Source organism: Macrosteles quadrilineatus, unplaced genomic scaffold (assembly GCF_028750875.1).
Source record: "Macrosteles quadrilineatus isolate MER2022 unplaced genomic scaffold, UCM_ALF_1.0 Scaffold_8__2_contigs__length_117827958, whole genome shotgun sequence".
NCBI classification, from domain to species: domain Eukaryota; kingdom Metazoa; phylum Arthropoda; class Insecta; order Hemiptera; family Cicadellidae; genus Macrosteles; species Macrosteles quadrilineatus.
In genome coordinates, this window is record NW_026542601.1 from 86,012,184 (window position 1) to 86,038,533 (window position 26,350).

Below are 26,350 nucleotides of genomic sequence, written 5' to 3' on the forward strand. Positions count from 1 at the left end.
CCACACAGCCACCCACATATTTTGATTAATACGAAACTAATTTGATCTTTTGAGCAAAATATGGCGTTTTTATTTCCTATTACACTTCTATGCAAACAGTTTATGGTACGAATTTTTAACTAATATAAAATCACTTCTTCAGTATATCAGTAACAGAGAGTTGTATTGTACTTTGTACGATTTGTTCGTTAAGTTTCACAGTTCCATTGTAATTGCCTACTTATTGCTATATACATATTTCTAACATATTATAACAACATTCATGCTATAAATGTAATTTGAATACAGAACTATATATAGTACTTCAAGCTTCTGTTCAAAATATGAGTACATTAAAAACATGATAATTAAAAATACGTTAAACATTTTACTCTTAAAAATATTTATATTTTTATTATATTTATTTATTTAAGCCCGAGCTGTTTATTATTACTTAGTTTTGTACATGATACAAAACCATTAGAGCTGGTGTCCAATGAATCTACAGGACCCTAGAGGACGGTCTTATATAATGAACCTTTTCATTCTGGATTACGTCCAAATTGTCCAGCTTATACATTCGTTGCATGGCTTTTCCAGTGTTATTAAGCTTAACATTCTCATTTACAAACCGTATATTACTGAATGGTTAACACTTGTAATTCGTTAAGATACTAGTACACTTAATATTGATTATCAGCGCAGCCAATGTTACAAGATAAGAATTTATCATTGACAAATGGATTATTAATATTTCTTCGTTGTATAGCTATATAAATGTTCTAGAACTTTGATATTTAGGTTGCTCATATAATTAATATTACCCTTTTTAGTTTACCATAAACTAATAAATGACTCTCAAAAGGAAGTGACGTATTTAAAATTACTTTAATATTATAGGAGTAGCCAAAAACGTGAAATAATAATTTGTTTCTCATCGAAATATGTTTAAAAGGGCTACTTCAAAAAAAGTGTTCTACTTACACTCAATTTAATAAACAAAGTTGTTTATTCTAATGTCCTTGTTTTTATGTCCTTTATATTTAGGAAAATATTGACTACTCCAAAATTGACCCCACTCTGAATTTACCAACTGCCGCATATTATTTAGGATAAGTATTTTGTATATATTTAAAGTAAATTAAATGGTTTTTGATGGAGATATACAGGTTTAAGATGAAGATTTATGGTTTTAAGATTTACAATATAAGTATCCATGAAAGCTCTCTTTCAAAAGTAATTTTTATCTACCTTTTATGATAGATACCATTAAAGATTTGATTAATGGTAACTCGAAGCAGAGCTTTTATCTACTTATATCTTAAAATCTGCATGATTTTAAATCTTCGTCTTAAATCTTTAAATAATCTTAAATCACCGTCTCATATCCCTTAATTGACTTTAAATATATCTAAAATACTTATCGTAAATACTATTCAGCAATTGGTAAGTTAGAGTGGGGTCGAATTTGGAGTAGTCAATATGTTTCTAGATAGAAAGGACCTAAAATAAGGTAATAGAATAAAAAACTATGTTTAATAAATTAAGTTGAGGTGGAGCTTAATTCTCCCCACGTTACGCTGTGTTGTGTAAAGTGGTTAACAATGCCGATGCAAATGCAATGACTCCCAGCGTTAAAATATAAACAAACGACATTCGATTGCCACTACCGTGTGCTGCTCTACACATTTATCACACTCGCGGGGTCGAAATTTTGGATTTATTGGCGAGGGTTTGGCGCTAGTAAAACATACTGCAGGTCCTTTCATCGAATGGCCATTCTAACAAAATATGACCGTGCGAATAACTTTTACGATGAACACTTGCACGGATAAAGATATGTTTGCTGCTAAACACTCATACGCAAGCTCTTTTGTCAGGCCTTAATTAGTTTCATTATCTCACCCATGTTCAAATTTGCTATATTCAAATTTTTACTTGGTGCCAAGTTTTCATAACAGTCATGTAAATGTATCTTTGTGACTTACTTTATAGGAAAGATCACTTGCCTTTGTTGGTTTTATGGTCATCAGAAGTTAAAATCGAAAGTATTACAGATTTCTGTTAGTATTCCATTAACCTAACTAACTCTAAGTTTAATACAAGAGTAACTTCAGTAAAAGTATACTGCCTGAATATAGAAACATTTTATTATTTAATTTTATTTGCAGCAGCTCTAATTGATTCATGATTGCTGAGATGATTGTAAAGATATTTAGACAATGTTAAAAGAGTATTAGCATTGTTTAAATGGAGAAAAGTAGTGGTCATGCATTTGGAAAGAAGACATTTATCTGTTATTGTTTATCCATTATTAACAAATAAGATATCATTGAAAACTACATACAATTTACTAACTTTTTTGTCTCTTGCAATCTTTTTGTAAAGTTAACGGTTTTCGTGAAATTTGGCATCAAATATTTTAAATAGCTGTCATTTTGAAACGGTTAATGATTATTCAGTATAATTTTAAACAACAATAGGTCTTAATAAGATAAATATTTTTGCAAAATCTCAACTCTGTATGTCAAACCATTTTTTATTTTTTTAAACACATAAATACAGACAGGCAGAAAAGCACCACAGACCCATGTTCCTGTGGTAAAATGTTTTTGTCTTGACCTAAGCAATAACGCTCTATACATGTGTCCAGAGAGTTAAGGGACACCCTGTACACAGTAAACTTGCCAGTACACTTGCCTATTGGGCAATTCGCTAAAACATATTTTTCTTTTGTTTTTAGCGAATTTCCCTATAGGGAAGTAGCTATTACCGTAGGTCTCATGGTAAGACCTAAGCCCGGGACCGATTTACTTTTTCATTTTGATGTCCCCAGAGGCCAAAAACACCATTCGTTCAAATTTTTATATATCTATATATATATATATATATATATATGTGTCCATCCGCACGATAACTTGAGTAATTTTTGTCCGATTTTGATAAAATTTGGTTTGAAGGTGTAAGGGAGGATAAACTTGAATGAGTTCGCGAACCAGCATGATCGGACTATGGGAACGGGGGTTTATGGGGGGTTTTATGGGGTAAAAATAGGTTTTTCCCATTTTTGACCCTAAAAACACAAAATTTCACAATTTCTTTTTAAACCATTTTGTAGAGCTTAAAAAAACAAATAATTTAGTATATTGAAGCGTTATTATGCGCCTAATTGTTACGGAGAAAATGCAAAAAAATTGTAATTTTAAAATTCCCATGTTATTCTTATGGAGAATAAGTCAACTGTTGTAGTTTGCTTGTTTATGAACATATTTTGATCAAATTTGGAAAATACATTAATTTCTTACTAAACCATAGTACCTTTTCATATTTTACATTAAAAAAAACTTTTTTACCCTCCCTGTTGCAGCAAACCTAAGTACTCATTAAACTAATTCTGTTTAAATAGGGAATAAATGTGATATTTTTAAGGAGAAAATTTAGTTTAAATCTAATCAGGCAGATGGAAATTCGCTAAGTCTGCAGGTTTGCTGCGGCGGGGGTATTGTTATATAACATGTTCACTAAATGTAATTCCATTCACATAAAATCTAACCAAGCGATGGTAAATAGAATTATAATAAACAAGACGCTCAGTGAGGAGTCGGCAGGTTAAGCTTATTACCTCCATGCTTGGTATTCGTAAAGCATTTTTACCTCTATTCCCACAGTATTTATTTTTTCATAACAAACAGTTTTCTTTTCATGATTTTGTTTTTGAAAAATAAACACATTTCGCTATAACAATTCTTATCAAATATAGTATTTATACAGTCATATTCTAATAAGCACAGCTAGTCTGGTGTATAAAGTTTACGATTCTGTTCAAGATGCATTCCAAATCATGTCTCTTACCTGTGTGCTAAAGCTGTGATTCGTTCCTTCGGAGCCAACCAAACGTGAATAGCTCTGTATCAGAGATCAGGTGATAGTAACAATTAGGCTATATTATATTATTCTGATTTTGTCTTAACTTATGACCAGGAGTATTAGAAATGATATTCGAGGAGAGTTTTATAATTTTTAAATAATCGTTATTCAAATCTTCAAGAGACGGACAAAGCTGGTCCTTACAAACATCTTATAATCTTCCTTTTCTACAGAGGTGCCCCCCCCCCAAAAAAAATAGGACTAAGAAAGAAAAAACTTAATGGAAACAGTCAAACGTTGCCAACTGAAAGTGGCGTTTAAAAGGTTCTAAAATGAATAAATCCCTATTATCCTGCTCTTTTATTTCACCTAGTGGTCTTACAGTAAAAGTTTTTCCTCGTTAAGTTTCATAATGTTTCCCTTGAAAAATAAATTATAAGTATTTAAAAGCCACCACAGGCAAACTATTAGATAGGCTAAAACAGCAAAATACATTTAACGTACCGTGCCTTATTTTAAACGGGAATCTTAAATTGAAAAAAGCTTTTCAATACATAGAAAGAGAGACCTATTCATGTTTATTTTCAGATAGATGGCTCAACAGCTTAAGGTTGCTAACGGTATTATTATACAGCCAAAACACTCTTTGGTGATCGGTGGGATTTGTATTACGATCTCTAGAACGAAATGTTTTATTTTTAAAATCACAAATTTGTGTAAAACATTCAATTTCTAATTCAGGGTGATTACTAACGGTGTGTAGTAATATCTGAATTTTAATAGAAGCACAAACATGTTTCATCTGTGCAAGCGTTTAATGTAATAGTTATTCTAACGGTCATATTTTGTTAGAATGGCCATTCGATGAAAGGACCTGCAGTATGTTTTACTAGCGCCAAACCCTCGCCAATAAATCCAAAATTTCTACCCCGCGAGTGTGATAAATGTGTAGAGCAGCACACGGTAGTGGCAATCGAATGTCGTTTGTTTATATTTTAACGCAGGGAGTCATTGCATTTGCATCGGCATTGCAAAACACAATGTAAAGTGGCGAGTGGTATTTAGCTCTACTGTAACTAAATTGATCAATTAAACAAATGTTGTTTATTGAATTTGATATTTGATCAGCAGTTTAAATAAGTAAATGTGTCCATTAGTCATACACGATCTTTAATGTCTGCTGTCGTAATATATTTTAATTGCAGGCTATACAGTTTATAAAAGAATACTTTAACCAGCCGCTCTATTACACTTTTTATTAATCTTCAGAAAGGTATTGTTCAGAACAAAGTTTTTCCCCAAACCAAGTTTTATCTAATACTGTACTACCCTTTTGGCATTTTAATTGACTATTTTGTACTAATAAAAGATACAGGTATGTAAATGAGAACGTTTATGCATTTTGCTGTGTAATGTTTTATTTTCGGATCTAATAAAATACATACGTAACATTGATGATATACTTGCTGTGTAACTATATGGTTCTGTTTTTAATGTAACTTTAGAGGATGAATTGTTCTAAATCCTAAATAAGTATTAACGTTACCTTCTTGCGTTCTTATCACAGCTTCATCATTTTGTGTGTAAATTAGTGTATGGTATGACTGTTTAATTTTAATATTCAAGTTGAGCAACAGTGGATAACCTAATGTTGACGAAACGCATAGTAAACCACTGCGAATTGGAACTCCAGAAGGTAAAATTAATGTTTATTAATATTTGACTTTCTAGTAGTATGAAGTGAATTCCAATTAGTATAATGTCAAACTTTAAATTCAAGCCGAGAAAAATCACTTTAGTTAACGAAAAAACGCAGTATTGTTAGAAAATCCATAAAACAAGTGTATTAGCTGGACAATTTGGACATAATCCTGAATGAAAAGGCTTTATTAGATAAAACTTCCCTCTAGGGTCCTGTTGTATTATCGGACACCAACTGTAATGAATGTGTAGTGTGTATCACTTACAGAAACCCTTAGTGATATATACCACTTGGGTATAATGGGATTTAGTAAATACTTTTAAGGAGGCGATATTATGTTAAATAATTGTTTTTATTGTCATACATCTATAAGCTTTCAATATTGTCTTTTAGCGAATTTCCCATAAAGGGAATAAGCTATTACCGTAGTACTCATGGTAAGACCTGGACGCGGGACCGATTTTTTTTTCGTTTTGAGGTCCCTAGAGGCCAAAAACACCATCCGTTCAAATTCATATATATATTTTTAATATATTTTAATATATATTTAATACTTGTTAAACTAATTTTATTTAAATCAAGAATAAATGTTATATTTTTAAGTAGAAATTTCAGTGTAAATCCAATCAGTCAGATGGAAATTCACTTAGTCTGCAGGTTTGCTGCGGCGGGGGTATTTATACAGAATAAGGTAGTTATTTAACTAATTGTCAGTGGAGCTACTGTATAAAGTGATAGCATACAGGGAAACTAAGATCGGACTATGAAACATAACCATAACAAGGAATTACATATAATACTATATAATCGATGAAATATGTTTACAAAATTAATTAATAGCTCGAGATTGGCAATGTGTTTTTACCTTTGCATTGAATGGGTATATGTTAAATTTCCTTCAACAGGAACCATTTTTCTCTGAAGGTTTAAAATATAATGAAATTAAACCGCCTCATAATTTGTGTAAGAGCTTAAAAACAAAGGAAGCAAAACGATTAAGGTCAATTTGTTTGTGGTCCAAAACGAATTTCTAACTCTTCATTCAGATCCTTGATTCGATGCCAAATTTGATAGGATTACAGTTAGAAGGTTAAAATGTCCAATTAGGGAATGTAGATTTGGTTTATGGTTAGAACAATACAAAAACGCAGTCCTATACTCTAATATGACCTATGTCTGTTTGTCTATATGTCTGTCTGTCTGTAATATATTATCTCGAAATGCGGTGGAAGGAATTTGACTAGGTTTTAGTACTAGGGACTTATAGCCCTAAAAACGTGATTGGACACAGCCACTACCTCAGGAAAATTTGTATATAGCCACACAACTCATTTGAAAATTTTAAGATTTAACATTGGCCTCATGGGTTGCCAATTTGGTTAAATCAAATAACAATAAAAAGTTAACAAAAGACTTGTCACATACAACTTGTCTTAATAACAATCCATTCACAGTATACTTGCAAAAAAAACAGTATAAAGGGAAAATATCAGTTGTAACTATTGATAAAAGATTACACAGAAAATTAACTGAAGATTGTTCGATATAGAGGAAAATAGTTGCGATAAAATACTGATGTATCAAATATTTTACTTATCCCTCTCCCACTAAGATAAATTGAGTCAAAAACAGGATGTGAGAAGTTTCATCAATCACGTTTGCATACTGTTCACAACCCACCAAGGCTCTGTAGCACCAGTAATCGACGAGAAGGGTTCCAAAGAGTTACTGCTCCATAATGTATCTTCTCTTTGTGATAAACCCAACCAAGTTCAGAGTTTAGTTGATAAGGCTGACTCACGTGACTCGACTCAGATATCACAGAATGTGTCAGAAATTACTATTACTTTGTCATATTTAAAAAAAAAAATATTTGAAACACCACCTTCCATTCTTATTTGTTATTAATTTTAACTTATTGATAGTAATATTAGAGAATAAAGAGTAGCCATAGCTACTTGTAATGGCTAATTGTACTAGTGTACTAGTACTCACTACTCTTCTGGGATAATATACAAAAGACTTTAAACATTATCGGAATCTATGACATTTTAAATTCGATATTTATTGATTATTTTTCAGGTGTATATGACAATTTTTACCCTGAGTTATCTGAGGTTTAATTAAAAATAACTAAATATAATTAATCATAGCTGAATTGACGACTGCCATCCAAGCCAAATTGAAGGCATGGAAATTAGTGACTTAAATTCTGGCACGTGATTAATAATTATAACCACAAACATCGGTATGAAATTCAATCATTCAAAGATAGTAAGTAAATTTAATGCAATAAAAACAACGTATAGATGTGATTTCTTCATTATTTCCCAAGTTCGAGAATAAATTTATCTTAAACATTTAATTTTAAAATGCTAAAGCAAACTCGTTTCGCATAAACATCCCAGTTTTTGAAATTATCTCGTAAATAAATTAAATACCTTACGTGCTTTTCAGTATCAGGGACAAAAACAATTCAAATATAAACTCCAGCGGTGTAAGGATACGCTTATAAATAATGATTAGCTTGTTGGTAGTTCATAAAATAAGACTGGTTTATTTTTTGATACCAAAAATGTTTAACACCTCTTAAATAAAATTTTTATTTTTTTATTTATTTCAAGTGGCCAAAACATATAAATCGTGTCACATATTCTTCTTCAGTGTTCTCTAAAAGAGCATATTATATCAATGGGTGAGGAAAAATTAACAACCTTGACAAATTGTTTACAACTTTGATCTCCTGTATTTCTACGTAGATAAAAAGATACAATGTAAATTGTAGAATGAAACTTTATTTTTTTATGATTTATATTTTAAATTACAGAACCAAATTCAGTTTTGATAAAATCATTTAATAAGTGATTGCATTGTTACGTTTTCCTTATGTGTAACATATGACACTAATGTGACTATATATTTGATTTTTCTATTTGTCTTGTTAAAACTTGTTTAAATATTTGTTAGATACAGTCACAGTAAAACCATATTGTATAGGAAAGACAATTGTAAACTGAATAATTTTGTGTAATAATCTCGTTCAATAGCAGAAAAACTAAAACAATTGTCTTCCTCATAATAGTTTGTATTTATTTATCAAAATTCAATATTTACAAAAATAAGGCTAACTAAATAGCCAATTTTGTATAGGACATTTTAGGTATGATATATGATTCAAGTTTTGATGATCATTTTAATGACTTTATATTTCTTTTATAATACAAGTTTATTCACTGTTAAGGTTTAGATTATCTAGTAAAGATACAGTTTCAAAATTCCCAGCCATTTATATTTATCTATCTATACTTATTTAATACGCAAGCAGGGTTTTTGTGACAATTACTCTTCCGAAACTACTGAACCGATTGACATGTTTTTGGTGTCATTGGAAAGAGCGTAACGTAAAGTTGTTCTTTTTAGGGGAATAATTAGAGAGTGAGGCCCTGGGGCCCTTTAAAGTTTCTTATTTCTCCATAAGATTAACATGGGAACAAAGATTATTATTAAACTCCAGCTGTTGTTAGAAATTAAAAGTGAGAAGAAGAGCATATGTTAATTGTAAAAAGTCAATTAGTTTGCTAATTTAACAGTTTGCTACAAACATTTACTGACTTGGTAGAAATGAAATATTTACTATTTGAATTTGTGTTGGCGTAAATATTACAACGGAAATAAAAGCTAGAGAGCCTGGATAAATTGATATACTAAAATGAAAACTCATTTAACACTGTGCTGCATTTCTTAGTAATCATTGAAAGAGTCAATTTGCAAACTATGGTAACATGGGAAAGTCATAAAACTCCACCAAGGAGAAGAAGTATAAATCATGTTTTTTTTAGAATTTATAATCGTTATTATGGACAACCTAATGCGGCTATGAGTAAAGCTATTTGTAGAAAACACTAAAAAAACAAGACCAGCTTTTGAGAAATTATAAGATATTTACAAGAAATGTTGATTATATCAATCTGTTAGGTACATCTTGAGTATTTCCATAATCTTTGAGTCATATCTTTTAAAGTCATCTGAAATTATGACTGTTATTAGTTTTAAAATAACGCCTGTTATACTTAGCAATTGCTCGAATTCAAGCAACAGGGACACCAGTTATTTTTAAACCCAATACGGATACTATTTTTAGGTCCGTTCTTTTCCCCTCATTGATAACAATGTAAGTAAAGTTTAGAGACTCTCTACTGAGATAAGGCTAACTTACGTGGCTCGCGTTTACTTCGTGACCAGATAAGTTAAAATAATACATTGTATTGTTATAATAGAAGTGTATTAAGTAAATAAATTTTGTTTTCGTTGTATTAAAATTGTTACACTAATTTAATTAGTTTATATATCAAGATTCTTTGAGTTTGGATTAGGTTGAATAAAATCAGGTGGAGTACAAATATTATTCTAAGTACCAGGAGACCAAACTTTGCTCGGAATTGATTAAACATTAAATTTTTAGATAAGTTAAGGACATTTATTATGTACGGTAATCAATGTGAAAACATTTTAGATGATAAAATAAATCATTTTAATACACATTTATAAATTGTAAGATTGCACATTTAATACACATTTATAGATTGCAATAAGAATTACCTGTATCAGCTGTTTTTATTAACTGCAGCTCCAAAAAGGTATTGACGATAACGTTGGTACTTTCAAGGGCTGTAGGGTGGAAACTGTATTTTTCCCAGCCTTGTGACCGACTCAAACAACATACTCCATCATAAACAAAAATATTAAACATCCTTGGACGAAAATTAAAGTTTTTCTGTACACGCACTTGTTTTAGACTATAGGATCTATGTGTTAAACAAAATAACATACTGACAAAATAAGGCTACTTTGTTGGCACGGTATAAAAGTTAAACACGACATTATGGGGTTGGTTTCTTAATTCACGTCTTAAGATCAATTTCAATGTTCTTATTTATAATGTATAGCTTTGATTTATAAATAATTGCATATATATGAATTTGAACGGATGGTGTTTTTGGTCTCTAGGGACTTCAAATTGAAAAAGTAAATCGGTCCCGGGCCAGGTCTTACCATGAGTACTACGGTAATAGCTTATTCCCTATAGGGGAAAATCGCTAAAACTATGATAATTGTCAACAACCCTGTAGAACATCCAGTAAATCATTTATATTGAATCTATATATAATACCATAGAATGTCATTGAGTTTAGTTTAATAAGTGTTGAAGTTTAATTAACAACACTCTAATTTGTATTTCATAAAATATTATGTGATTACAATATTTAATAGCCACAATAAAGTCAGCCAACTATAATATATTATATAGATGCAATATAAATGGAAATGTTGAATGTATAAACACAGAAATTGGATCGGTAATAACTGTAATATATATGCATTGCAAAATGGGAAAAGGCTTTTTCATTACGCCAGTTCAGCTACTGTGGTTTTAATTTGATTAAGCCATTCTGTTATTGTGAGTAAACGCAGTCAATTAATACTCATGTCTATGAAAACAGTACATAAATAGTTCAGTAAATATTTTTTTATACTACAGGAGTATGTAAAGTGTGTGTAAATATTATATGCCTAAATATATATTTATATATACCTCTAAATTAATAATTGCATTTGAACTTTACCTTTTAGAATCGGTCTAGATTATAGATTAACTAAGTTCTGCTATTTACTGGTAGCATTCCGTAAGTCTTTTACTGCCATTCCTTTACAGGTATTTAAAAAAAATACTAGTCATTGATAACTCAATAGTTTTATTTTAGAGCAAAAGAAAGTTTACGTTCATGAAATAGCCTTCAAGAATCAGACCTAAAGGACGTTTTTTTTTGTACTAAGTAGGCTATGTAGAATATCTTTTTTCATCCATGTGCTATACATAATTGGTTGATGTATAGCACATGGATGAAAAAAATATACATCAACCAATTAAAAAGAATTATTAAAGACCACAACTTTATCACTGCTAATCACAACTTGACTATCCTTCTATTGAAAAATTTAATATTCAATCTCATCAATTTAGCAATCACATACAAACGAGTAATTTGCCTTGTTAACTAGTTAAACAGACGTTAATAATAAGCTACAATCATCGTTACTTGGAATAGTGTAGAAAACTTACTATATATATCCTCAATACGGGAAGACAGAGAGGTTAAATTATGTTCGTGAACAATTTAACAAGTTTGTTAATTTACCCAAACCCTTTGATCTAATATTCTCTTTACTTTGAACAGATTTAACTAAAGTTAAGGAATCTGCAAACGCTAAATTATATCCCAAACACAGTCGAAGTTACATGATATACATGCTTTAACAAAGTTTGATTTTCAGTAATTAAACACCTTCTGATTCGTCAATATCGATTTCACAAATTCTAAATACATTACTTATCCTCAATTTGAAGCATATTGGCTTGCACTTTGCAAAAGTAAAAGTAATATCCCAAATAGGAAATAATTTATTCAGCTGATTTCCGCAAATTCGGGCAAATGCAAATGCACTTAGTCTGCAGGTTTGCTGGGGTGGGGGTATTTTATATTACTTCTTATTAGTTTGAGATATTATTCCCTTATTATATTAATAATAGCCTTATATTACTATCATTGAGATAAAAAAAAACTGATGGAATATACTGTAACAAAATTATGTCTCGACGTTATGAAAAAATCTGATATTTAATTTGCTATTATAAGTTTTTTCGCTAGGACAGTGGAATTCCTATGATTGAAGAAAAAAAAAACTTTAGTGTAAAATACTTAAAAAAAAATATTAAAATCATCCTAATAACATGGCTTTGAAACCTCAGCTCACGCTTTGTTTAAATAGTTACATTATTTTTATGTTTTCCTTCAAATATTTTTAAGTTAGGTCTGTTGATAGATAGACACTAACTAACGTTTTAATATTTATTCTCATATTTGCTAAATGTTCAAATAGCTGGACAGATTGTAAATACAATTGTGATAAACAAAATACAAATATGTACCTAGCGGTCTTTTTAGGGGAAAAATTGGTTTTCTTTAAAAATATATTTTATATTACATTAAGCCAATTATAATGACAAAACTTTATTAAATAACATATAATTGTCGTCTTGAAAACTATTTACTTCAATAATAACCACAACAACAACAACAAAACTAAGTAAAATAACTATTCAAATGTATATAACATTGTTTTTGAATTGCTCCAATATTTGACGGTTGGAAGTGAAAATGTCCGTGAGACAACGTAAAAATCAAATAAATTTAAAGCACACGACAAAATGCTTGCACAAATTATATTACGCCTCATAACCGTCCTAAACTTATATTAATCTTAAGATGAATTCTTGAATGGTATTTAGATTTACGCAACGCTTATTTTTAAACTCTTTTACGATTTGTAAAGTGTTATCAATGCCAAGTATAAATAATTGCATTACTTAATTTTTAACTTAAAAACGATAATGTATTCGGTAACTATTTCAACTAAATAATTTTAAAAATCGTTCCACGAATAATTTGTACAATATATTATTAATTTGCCTACTAAAACTACGTATATTACTATTCATCATCAACAAAGTATATATTAATTTAACAAATACTTACAACTAATTATCAATAAAGTATATTTAAGTAATTTTGAGTTTTGCTTTTACGCAAAATTAAGTCCTGTTTGGGATCTTAAGACATTTTGGTGGAATGATTCGACCATATTAGTTTATGATACCATTTAAGAAAGAGTAATCATCAAAACTTGTTGTGCTCGTACTCGCCCCAAAACCGTATTGTTCCTGTCCGTTAAACCGCTAATGGCAATTTCTCGAGATGGACCTATCGGATCAGGTACACATAGTTTTAAGTTTAATGTGTCACGTGTTCAATGTCGATGTTTCTGTGTTGAAAGTGACACCGAAGCTATTTGAGTGGATCTAATGTATTTCCTGGACTGAGATGCAAATTGCAATACGCTAAACATATATAAACCTGCTTGTTCAGTATTTATAAGGTGACGAAGTATCTATAATACTCCATCACTAATGTAAGTAATCCCACTATAAAACAGCAAAGCATTAAATAATCATTAGTTTATCATACTTTACGATTTACAATTACCATTAATCATTTAAAACAATAAACCCGTTCTTTCAATAATATTGTACATTTATTGAGATTTCCAATGCCATCCAAATAATAAAATTTAAATTTAATCAAATTCAGGTCGACATCCAATTGTTCAACCAGCGATAGTGTAGCAATTTAAAGCCAATTTTTCTTAATTTTGGTAAAACTCCAAGGTTTGGATGGTATGATTTGGCAAAAAGAGTGCAATAAATTAGCTCGAGCCGTCAGCAGTTCTATAAAACCCCGCTTGTATGTCCGTCCGTGGCATTATGTGGGTGTGGGTTACTGTGCAAGCAATTTGTTAAATGTTTACTTTTCACAGGTTAGTATTACAACTATTACAAACTTGTGCTTTTGTAGTCTTGTTCTCAATAATTTACTCGTCAAAGACAAAACTATATTTAGTAAATGGTATTGTATTTATTTTTATTATGTTTAGGCTAAATCAAATGCTTGGTCAACTGTTTATGGAACAGATATTTGTAGTAATGTTTTATAGTTTTAACAGGAGCCATGAATTAAAAATATATCAGTAGCCCTAATAGCTGATTAACACTTTGGCGTGATACACTAGTTACATTGATGGCATTTATTATGGAACAAACTTGTGATAGATGATTCAATTGAAATTTTGTTTGAGATGAACGAGTAAGAAATCCTAAATGGTAAGTTCTATACTTATACTTATAGGAAAAGGTCGTGACTAATACAATGTCAGTTGATATTTCAATACCTGTTGTTCGATTTTCAACTAACCCAATATCTATACATGTTTAACAAAGCTACAACTGAAAAACGTAAATAGATCTGTAGTGAATTAATCTGCAGATTTGGAACAAAAGCTGAATGATGTTGTTTAATTGTTTATTCTCGTAAGGGCATTTCGATTACGGGTAAATGATTTAGTTGAAATTGTCAACAAATAAGAATATCGGACGTAAGATAGCACAGAGGGGTTACCTAGGGTACAGTATTCCCAGTAGGATGGTGTCTTTTGACTTTCATTTTTTTTAACCTTTGATGGTCACTATCTGTTGAGTGTAGAATCATTGACTATACACGTCAATGGTAGAATGTAGATACACTACATTCATATAGTCGTTAGTCCAACACTTGTTTGCTAGAGAGAGCTGTGCTTTATCAGATAAAGTTGTAATCAATCAGTTGTCAGAGGTCAAAGAGAGTTAGAGGCAATCAATGGCGATCTACCTTTGACTAGTTTGATAAATGACACCTGAATGACGCGTAGACCTTGCGAAATAACGTAGTTAGCTCACTATCCTACATTAAAACACTGAATTTGACAAAGTCAATGGTCAGATTTCATATCTGACACTCATATGATGTTAAAATTTTAGTAAAACAGGCCACTTTATTACAATCATACTTTTATTATAAATGTGAAAGTTTTTATGTTTGTTAGGGGTTCAATCGCGCATTTACTACTGGACGGATTGGGCTGAAATTTTGCATGACGATAGCTCACATTCCCAATTGACATAATATGCCTATCCTTATCTCAAAAATCATTTCGGGCTCCGCCCCAGTGGCTCTGTAGTTCCCCATGTTGACCTGAGTATCCTATACGTTAATAGGTATTTTTTTTTTTTAACTTTTTTCTCAGCTCGTGTGCATCGCAGGTAAAATCTACGCATCCTGTTGGAAAGATATTTTCCTGTAGATGTGCAGAATCCCGTTATAAATTAAAATAGGCTAAAATATAAGCACAAAAAATTAATTTTAAATAAAAAAGATTACTTGAGCCTTATTGGTTGCCATCATATGCTGGTGATGAAATTACAACGATATATAAAGAAAATCAAAACAAATTGAACAAATTCCAATCACATGTTTTATTTAAAGCGTGGGGTAAAAATAAAGCAGTTTTGTTAGATTACATTATTTTGGTCGAGTTTTCGACCACTGGACGACCTCTAGTTTGAACAGAATTTTAGAATTTTGTCAGATGTTTCAACTAAACAAGTTGGTTCTATGTTATACAGGGTGGAACGAAGTTAATGTTAAAAAAATTGTATATGTTAAACTACTTAGTAGGGCCTATTGATGACAAAATGGCACTTAGATTTCCATACCCTCACAGACAGGAATAGCAGAAAAGTTAATATTTTTTTTTTAATATTTGTATTTTCTGACATAAAATGGCCTTAAGTGCACTAAACATTTTTAAACTGTCCGAATTTTTCTTTATGCATGTATAAAATAGCTGTTCTGAATTATATTTTTAGTTTTAATCGATTACTTGATTCCCGTACGTAGGACTAGCCAACAGCTAGGACTAATAAATGTAATTTGAATGAATGATACGCAAATTAATGAGCTGGTGTCACATTTCTGCCATGTTATGTTATCTTATCGGACGTCTGGTGCTAGACAACACTACTTGCATTGACTATACACAGAATAGTTGTCCAATTCTACCAGGCCGTGGCTTTTGAAGTGGCAAAATCAACATCGCAAGATAGTCAGCTGTTTTGTTGTGGATGCAGCTAATGGTATTTGTATATTTTTAAAAAATACGAAAGCTGGTTAGCTGGGCTATTGGAATATTTACTCCACTTTACATTTTAAAAAATGTTTTTTTTTTTCAATTTAAATATTGTTTTGGTTTCCAATTCCATATGTTTTAATTTCAATCTTTTAATACATTTATGTTGATAAATTTAAATTAATAATACGCGAATAAATTATGGTGTTACCCGTCTGCCTTGTTATCTTATGGGACATTCTGGCACTAGACACAACTACTTTCTTGCAATGTTGCCAATTCTACCAGGCCGCGGCCTGGAGTTAAATGTGGCCGTGGTGTTAACTGTCATTTGTACTAGCATAGATTAACACATTAACTACAATACGTCTCACACAGAGGAGTGTGACGGATGGTAGTCAACGTGTTTTAAACACTGAGCTATAATAATAACTGGAGTAACCACTCTGTGTTTAAAAAACGTAAGCTTGCCACTGCTGTTGTGTTGCTGGTTTTGTTTCAGAGTTTCGTGTTGTTAGGTTGGGATCACACGGCCAACCTAACAACACGAAACACAAAAAACAAACAAGCAAAAACAGTGGCACGTGGGTGAGTGGCACGTTTTTCTATAATGTTCAACCAGAGAGTAGTGACTGCAGTTATCTATACAGGGTGGTAAAAAAGTCCCTGGACAGTTAAATATTTTAAAAAATAATGCAGATAGAGCTACAATACTTGGTACAAAGTTACAGGGCATAAAACTCTATTTTAACACATATTCAGTGATCCAATAACTCTTCAGGGGGACGGCCCACAAGGAGTCGGAAGAAAATCTTAAATAGAAGCATAGGTCAATATGCACATCAAATTAAAGGTTTTTTTTTTTGTAGAATACAATGCCGCAAACCGCACTTCAAAAGGTTGATCCTGCGCAAAATAACAGTTGTTCAAAGATTCATTTAATTTACATTGCTATTATACGCTTTCTCCTCAGGGGGCATAGCCCTAGAAATTGGAAGAAAATTGTTAACGTAAGAATAGGTCGATATGCACATCAAATTAAAGGTCTTCACTTTTAGATTACGATGCCGTAAATTCAAGCTCAAAAGAATGCCTGAGTAAAAAATGGCAGCCGTTCAAAGATTCAAAATGGCGGATTCAAGAAATCTTTGAACATCTGTCATTTTGCGCGGGATCAACCTTTTGAAGTGCGGTTTGCGGCATTGTATTCTACTAAAAAAGATCTTTAATTTGATGTGCATATTGACCTATGCTTCCATTTAAGATTTTCTTCCGACTCCTTGTGGGCCGCCCCCCTGAAGAGTTATTGGATCACTGAATATGTGTTAAAATAGAGTTTTATGCCCTGTAACTTTGTACCAAGTATTGTAGCTCTATCTGCACTATTTTTTTTAATATTTAACTGTCCAGGGACTTTTTTACCACCCTGTATATATAAAAGGCAAAGCCCTCACTGACTCACTGACTGACTCACTCACTCATCACTAATTCTCCCACTTCCCATTTACCTAGGAGGCTGAAATTTGGTACACTGATTCTTTAGGCATTAAATAGGAAAACTAAGTAGTTTTTATTCTGATCAGACTCTCGGGCTCCGCCCCAGTGGCTCTGGAGTTTCCCATGTTAACCTTATGATTTTTCATATTTAAAAATAATTAATGAATCTTAACAGCTGTGTCAAGTTGGTTCTATTCTATGATGTTCAATAGCATTAAAGTTACAAGGATTACCAACAGGGTGCAGCACTATTATTTTTTAAATTTATAACAACAGCTAATTTGCAACCAAAAGGTGAGTGAGCGTAGCGAACGAACTTCAACCTGGAGGCGAGTTAGCGTAGCGAACGAGCGAACCTGAAGGCAAGTGAGCGCAGCGAACGAGCTCCAACTTAAAGGTGAGTGAGCGTAGCGAACGAACTTCAACCAGGACGTGATTGAGCCATGCGAACGAGCTCATCTTGAAAATTAAGAAGTTAAACGGGGCAAAGCCCGCGGGTACAGCTAGTAATCTTATAATTCAAAGAAATTAAAGCTTTAATCTATAGTACTTTGGAAATAAACAGTACTGTACATTGTAAGAACAATTGATTTGTGGGATTGTAATAAAATAAGGTCATGAGCCAATAAGCTTGTTATTAGGCTGGGTATTTTTAGTGTATACATGAGTGCTATATTCACTGCTTGATTTTAAGATTTTTGTGTTGGAATCCTGTTATATACGGGGATCAGCAGATTTGGAATTATTTATTTTTCTTCTTCTGTAAAATCAAAATCAGCTGAGAATAAGTGAGAGTGAGACTGAGAGAGAATAGCAGCCACTTGTTTGTCGGATTCGGATTTGATTGATTTACTATTTCACAGGGATGATCTAGGCTGATTACCTCCTGTTCTCCATTCCAATCTGTTAGGTTATAGTTTCGTTGTATCATTATCTTTGAAGTTACTTGAAAAATAGGGTTGCTGATTTCTATTTTCAGGATGGCTCCTGTAGACAAATCTCCCCCTGCTAAAGCAGAGAGCAATTTTTACCTAGTCTGCTCATCTAAAGCAAATGATTTAATTCCAGTTCATAAATACAAATCGTCCCTTACCGGGTTAACAATTGTGTTGGCCGAAGTTGAAGGGCCGGTTGTCAATGGTTATTTCTGTTTAGGTAAGTTCAAATTTACAAACTCATCTTAATTTTAATATTGTGTAGCCTATTGTAATTGGCTATTCTGAAGAAAATTAGGCTAGGCCTATTTCATTCTTTACTCTTGGCTAATGAAAGATTAGGCTAGAACCTGTAACTAACTTTGACCTAGGCTTGGCATCTGAGAGATGAAGGCCTTTGAAGTACTCAGTGGTGCTTGCACAATGAAGCTGGGGTGGCAGAATAAGTTACTCGCTTCTTTCAAAACAATCGTTCCATAATTAGTGAAGCATGCTAGGCATCATTTAGAGTAAAAGATCAATATAAGTTACCCAATCGAACGAAGCACAAGAGAAGCAAACAAATGTGTTGCAGGAACAACCCCCTTTTTACTTTATTGAGGAACAAAATACATTGGTGTGAACCTGGCAATAACTCCAGCCATAAGTAGTGCGCGCGCCCGAAAAAATCTATTGCTGGCCGCTTTGCGGCAAAATACGTCCGCGATGCATATTACCGATTATGCCAACAGATAGAGGACACTTTAACGGACACGACAGTATCAACATTATGTACCTGGGGAGTAGGTTAAGGGGGGTAAAATGAGCAATAAGTAGTGCGCGCACCACCAAAAATCTATTGCTGGCCGTATTACGGCAAAATACGTCCGCGATGCATATTACCGATTATGCCAACAGATAGAGGACACTTTAACGGACACGACAGTATCAATATTATGTACCTGGGGAGTAGTATAAGGGGGGTAAAATCGGCAAAAAGTAGTGCGCGCGCTACAAAAAATCTATTGCTGGCCGTATTACGGCAAAATACGTCCGCGATGCATATTACCGATTATGCCAACAGATAGAGGACACATTAACGGACACGACAGTATCAACATTATGTACCTGGGGAGTAGTATAAGGGGGGTAAAATCGGCAAAAAGTAGTGCGCGCACCACCAAAAATCTATTGCTGGCCGTTTTACGGCAAAATAAGTCCGCGATGCATATTACCGATGATGCCAACAGATAGAGGACACTTTAACGGACACGACAGTATCAACATTATGTACCTGGGGAGTAGTATAAGGGGGTTAAAATCAGCAATAAGTAATGCGCGCGCTACAAAAAATCTATTGCTGGCCGCTTTGCGGCAAAATACGTCCACGATGCATATTACCGATTATGCCAACAGATAGAGGACACTTTAACGGACACGACAGTATCAACATTATGTACCTGGGGAGTAGTATAAGGGGGGTAAAATGAGCAATAAGTAGTGCGCGCACCACCAAAAATCTATTGCTGGCCGTATTGCGGCAAAATACGTCCGCGATGCATATTACCGATGATGCCAACAGATAGAGGACACTTTAACGGACACGACAGTATCAATATTATGTACCTGGGGAGTAGTATAAGGGGGGTAAAATCGGCAAAAAGTAGTGCGCGCGCTACAAAAAATCTATTGCTGGCCGTATTACGGCAAAATACGTCCGCGATGCATATTACCGATTATGCCAACAGATAGAGGACACATTAACGGACACGACAGTATCAACATTATGTACCTGGGGAGTAGTATAAGGGGGGTAAAATCGGCAAAAAGTAGTGCGCGCACCACCAAAAATCTATTGCTGGCCGTTTTACGGCAAAATAAGTCCGCGATGCATATTACCGATGATGCCAACAGATAGAGGACACTTTAACGGACACGACAGTATCAACATTATGTACCTGGGGAGTAGTATAAGGGGGTTAAAATCAGCAATAAGTAATGCGCGCGCTACAAAAAATCTATTGCTGGCCGCTTTGCGGCAAAATACGTCCACGATGCATATTACCGATTATGCCAACAGATAGAGGACACTTTAACGGACACGACAGTATCAACATTATGTACCTGGGGAGTAGTATAAGGGGGGTAAAATGAGCAATAAGTAGTGCGCGCACCACCAAAAATCTATTGCTGGCCGTATTGCGGCAAAATACGTCCGCGATGCATATTACCGATGATGCCAACAGATAGAGGACACTTTAACGGACACGACAGTATCAACATTATGTACCTGGGGAGTAGTATAAGGGGGGTAAAATCGGCAAAAAGTGCGCGCGCTACAAAAAATCTATTGCTGGCCGTATTGCGGCAAAATACGTCCGCGATGCATATTACCAATGATGCCAACAGATAGAGGACGCTTTAACGGACACGACAGTATCAACATTATGTACCTGGGGAGTAGTATAAGGGGGGTAAAATCGGCAAAAAGTAGTGCGCGCACTACAAAAAATCTATTGCTGGCCGTATTGCGGCAAAATACGTCCGCGATGCATATTACCGATTATGCCAACAGATAGAGGACACTCTAACGGACACGACAGTATCAACATTATGTACCTGGGGAGTAGTATTTTTAATTAATATTTTTTAATATTACCGATTATGCCAACAGATAGAGGACACTCTAACGGACACGACAGTATCAACATTATGTACCTGGGGAGTAGGATAAGGGGGGTAAAATCGGCAAAAAGTAGTGCGCGCGCTACAAAAAATCTATTGCTGGCCGTATTGCGGCAAAATACGTCCGCGATGCATATTACCGATGATGCCAACAGATAGAGGACACTTTAACGGACACGACAGTATTAATATTATGTACCTGGGGAGTAGTATAAGGGGAGTAAAATCGGCAAAAAGTAGTGCGCGCGCTACAGAAAATCTATTGCTGGCCGTATTGCGGCAAAATACGTCCGCGTTGCATATTACCGATTATGCCAACAGATAGAGGACACTCTAACGGTCACGACAGTATCAACATTATGTAGGTCTACCTGGGGAGTAGTATAAGGGGGGTAAAATGAGCTTAAAAAATATTAATTAAAAATACTACTCCCCAGGTACATAATGTTGATACTGTCGTGTCCGTTAGAGTGTCCTCTATCTGTTGGCATAATCGGTAATATGCATCGCGGACGTATTTTGCCGCAATACGGCCAGCAATAGATTTTTTGTAGTGCGCGCACTACTTTTTGCCGATTTTACCCCCCTTATACTACTCCCCAGGTACATAATGTTGATACTGTCGTGTCCGTTAAAGTGTCCTCTATCTGTTGGCATCATCGGTAATATGCATCGCGGACGTAATTTGCCGCAATACGGCCAGCAATAGATTTTTGGTGGTGCGCGCACTACTTATTGCTCATTTTACCCCCCTTATACTACTCCCCAGGTACATAATGTTGATACTGTCGTGTCCGTTAGAGTGTCCTCTATCTGTTGGCATAATCGGTAATATGCATCGCGGACGTATTTTGCCGCAATACGGCCAGCAATAGATTTTTTGTAGCGCGCGCACTACTTTTTGCCGATTTTACCCCCCTTATACTACTCCCCAGGTACATAATGTTGATACTGTCGTGTCCGTTAAAGTGTCCTCTATCTGTTGGCATCATCGGTAATATGCATCGCGGACGTATTTTGCCGCAATACGGCCAGCAATAGATTTTTGGTGGTGCGCGCACTACTTATTGCTCATTTTACCCCCCTTATACTACTCCCCAGGTACATAATGTTGATACTGTCGTGTCCGTTAGAGTGTCCTCTATCTGTTGGCATAATCGGTAATATGCATCGCGGACGTATTTTGCCGCAATACGGCCAGCAATAGATTTTTTGTTGTGCGCGCACTACTTTTTGCCGATTTTACCCCCCTTATACTACTCCCCAGGTACATAATATTGATACTGTCGTGTCCGTTAAAGTGTCCTCTATCTGTTGGCATCATCGGTAATATGCATCGCGGACGTATTTTGCCGCAATACGGCCAGCAATAGATTTTTTGTAGCGCGCGCACTACTTTTTGCCGATTTTACCCCCCTTATACTACTCCCCAGGTACATAATGTTGATACTGTCGTGTCCGTTAAAGTGTCCTCTATCTGTTGGCATCATCGGTAATATGCATCGCGGACGTATTTTGCCGCAATACGGCCAGCAATAGATTTTTTGTAGTGCGCGCACTACTTTTTGCCGATTTTACCCCCCTTATACTACTCCCCAGGTACATAATGTTGATACTGTCGTGTCCGTTAAAGTGTCCTCTATCTGTTGGCATCATCGGTAATATGCATCGCGGACGTATTTTGCCGCAATACGGCCAGCAATAGATTTTTTGTAGCGCGCGCACTACTTTTTGCCGAATTACCCCCCTTATACTACTCCCCAGGTACATAATGTTGATACTGTCGTGTCCGTTAAAGTGTCCTCTATCTGTTGGCATCATCGGTAATATGCATCGCGGACGTATTTTGCCGCAAAACGGCCAGCAATAGATTTTTTGTGGCGCGCGCACTACTTATTGCCAAGTTATTGCCAGGTTCACACAAGTACAAAATACCGTACCGGTACTGAGTTACGGCTAGGTTGAGGGCCTACCTAAAGTTAAGGCTAGGTGGTAGATCAAAACAGTTTGACACACTATCGATTTTTCCCTGATCAGGACCCCAAACGGAGCAGGGAGAAGGGAGGTCAAATGGAACAGGTTCAAGGGTCCATACAGTGATCCAGACATCAGGCCAAGCAGGGAGAAGAGCGCTTTAGAGGCGTTTTTTTTTTTTTTTTTTTCTTTTTTTTCCGAAAGATCAAAGAAAAGATTAGTTGCATGTACGGAGTGATGTATGGTAGTGTGTCACGGTTTTGCCCCGTACGCTGTCGCAAGTGCCGCAGCAAACGACCGCCAACGCTAGCATTGATAGTTCTCATTCCTAATATGGCAACTACCCTCTTTAACTTAATTGGTAAAATAAAAAGATTTTGGGTAATATTTTGTTGTTATATATTATAGGCATTTGTGTTGTAAGTACTAGGCTAACTTAATTTTGTGGTTTGTATGATCAAGGTTGAAAATGTTTTTTTACAAGTTGAAGCCATTAAACCAATTTTTTATTTAGTGTGACCATAGCAATGGGTAAATAATAAAAAGGGTCATACATTAAAATATCTAAAAAAATAATTTTTAAATAAAAAATAAAAATATGAAATTGAAAGTAGCCTACTTAAATATTCTTTCAAAATTAATGTAAACATTAATATTGTTAAAGGCAATTAAAAAAAATATCATAGGCTAGCTGTAACATATTATTTAATGAATAGGGCCTAGGCCTAAAACTAATCAATTCATATTACTGAGCACTCTTTTTAGAACACCTCCTCTCACGTTCTTACACAAACACGCTCTCGACATCTCTCTCTACTCCCTTAGGCCTATTATACTGGGCTCGGTAGAATTCGTGTGGCCTTGGTCTTGATTGAAAAAATGTTCGGGTTGAAATTTTGCTGATATTTACCTCCCTTCTGTCTGCTCAGTTCGGGGTCTTGATTGGGGAAAAGATCGATAGTGTGTCACTGCCATTAAACTTAAAATTAAAGTATAGGTAGCCTACTGTTGTAAGTTAAACATAATCATGATATAGGTACCGGTATAGGCCTATTTGTTTTGAGTGAACCTATAAAAAGAGAATGGAGAGCCTTCCTGAAAATGAGATGAAGAAAAAATGTTACTGGCATGGCTTCCGCACTTCCGCATAACTTACACTGACGTAGGCCTGATTTCAGTTTTTGTTTTCTTTCAGCTACTGAGGCCCATGATGATGACGGTTTGCCCCATACTCTGGAACATTTGGTTTTTCTGGGGAGTGAACAGTACCCATACAAAGGCGTTCTGGATCTCTTGGCCAATAGATGTCTGGCTTCTGGGACTAATGCATGGACAGGTAAATAACTAGTAGACTATAACTTAGTTCCATTTATGCCTGTTATTTCATTCAGGCTATAACTTCACCACCCAACTGGTAGCGTGATTATAGTCAGGCTAGTTGGTTTCTGTAGTGGCAGCGACTATACGAGTTGTGTTTTGTGAGGTTTGTGGTTAACTCACGTCAGGTTAAAAACCTTTTTTTTGTTGTAAATTAAATCAAACCAAGCATAGGCTATAGACTGTCCTTCTTGTAGAAACTCACCCGTTCTCTAAGTTATTCTGTTTCTTTTTGAACTGTCAATATTTTTGCAAAACGATTTAATCTTTACAATGTTCTTTCTTATGTCGTGTATTGTGGCATGTCCAAGATCAATTTATTCATTAGTCTAGGCTAAGGTTAGACATCTTTAACCCTTTGAGTGCCAACGTCCGGGGAACCGGACGTTTTTAAAACGAGCCAAAAGTGCCGACGTCCGGCCGACCGGACGTTTTTAGAACGAGCCAAAAGTGCCAACGTCCGGCTGACCGGACGTTTCGTAATGATCGAACAGTTGTCATAACAACCGAATGGATACTCGGATTCTTTTAACCCATATATTAACATTGAGTCGAAAGTTACTAGATGCGATACATCGATTTTCGTTGGTCGAAATATCGAAAATTCGATTTTTACGAAATTTTAACCTAAAAATCGCCAGATCGCGCTCGGCATTTTTAGCGCGACCTTCGGGAAAAATCATCGGCATTTTTTGAGCATTACTTTTATTTCTCGCCTGGCACTCTAAGGGTTAATATCACTTTTCAAGTACCTACCTATTTTTAAAATATTGTTTTCTTTTATTTACAAGTGTCAATGATTTACTTGCAGTGAGCCTATGTCTTTGTTGTACACTGTGACATTTTCAATTATCCTACTTATTTTACAATGTGAAGTTAGAAGATGTAGCACAGCACACTAAATAAAAACCAAACTGGTCACCGAAAACGTTCAGGGCAGACGACACTCGACTACCAGCACTAATTTAAAAAACATTCACGTCACACAACTACTACTGAGTACTAACCGATCTAGCCTCAGTACTGTAACATGTCTCAATCCCTCCACACTGCTTTGCGGGCTGGACTAGCTCAGTGCCAGATTAGAGAGGTTCTACTGTAGCCTACCTTGTTTTAGGTAGAACAGGCCTGTTCTATTCTGTGATTAAAAGTTATCAATAGGTTTATATAGGTTAGTAACTACATGGCCTGAGAAAAGTTAGACCTACCACATGTCAGTTATGGCAAAATAACATGGCCGACTCAAGGTTCCTTTTCCAGCACTACGTAAACAAACATTAAGCTAACTCAAAATAAACTCTCCTGAATTCTACTAGATACTAAGGATCTAGGACAACATTCTTGTGAAAGCAGGACTCTTTCTGTAAATTTGTATTTAGTTGACAAGAGATACCTATTCTAAGTGTCATTAATTTTATCTTGTGGTCAACTGGTATAACTTCAAATAAATACAATAGTTAATCTGCTTATTGCTTGGTATAATAAAACCGACTAAACCCCCCATAAAAGAAGAGGACCTACATTGATTGGTAAATATATTGGTAAGCTTAAAAAAGAGTCACTCAATGTGTGTCTGTGTATGTTATAGATACAGACCACACTTGCTACACGATGACAACAGCTGGCAGTGAGGGGTTCCTTTCACTCATCCCCATCTACTTGGACCATATTCTGTACCCCACTCTTACGGTGAGTGTCTTGTATCCAGCTTTATGAGCTTTCTAAGGTACCTAAACTT

At 34.4% G+C, this 26,350-nt stretch overlaps 1 protein-coding gene across 1 annotated transcript in view; it reads left to right on the forward strand.

The window, feature by feature from the left end:
- The first annotated feature begins 18,482 nt into the window (after nt 1-18,482).
- Nucleotides 18,483-26,350, forward strand: part of LOC128999737 (uncharacterized protein C05D11.1-like) — a 56,888-nt gene continuing 49,020 nt past the window's right edge. The window contains exons 1-3 of the mRNA XM_054426390.1: nt 18,483-18,817; nt 24,431-24,571; nt 26,201-26,301. Coding sequence (XP_054282365.1) covers nt 18,643-18,817; nt 24,431-24,571; nt 26,201-26,301 — 417 coding nt within the window. The 5' untranslated portion in view covers nt 18,483-18,642. The remainder of the gene's footprint in view (nt 18,818-24,430; nt 24,572-26,200; nt 26,302-26,350) is intronic.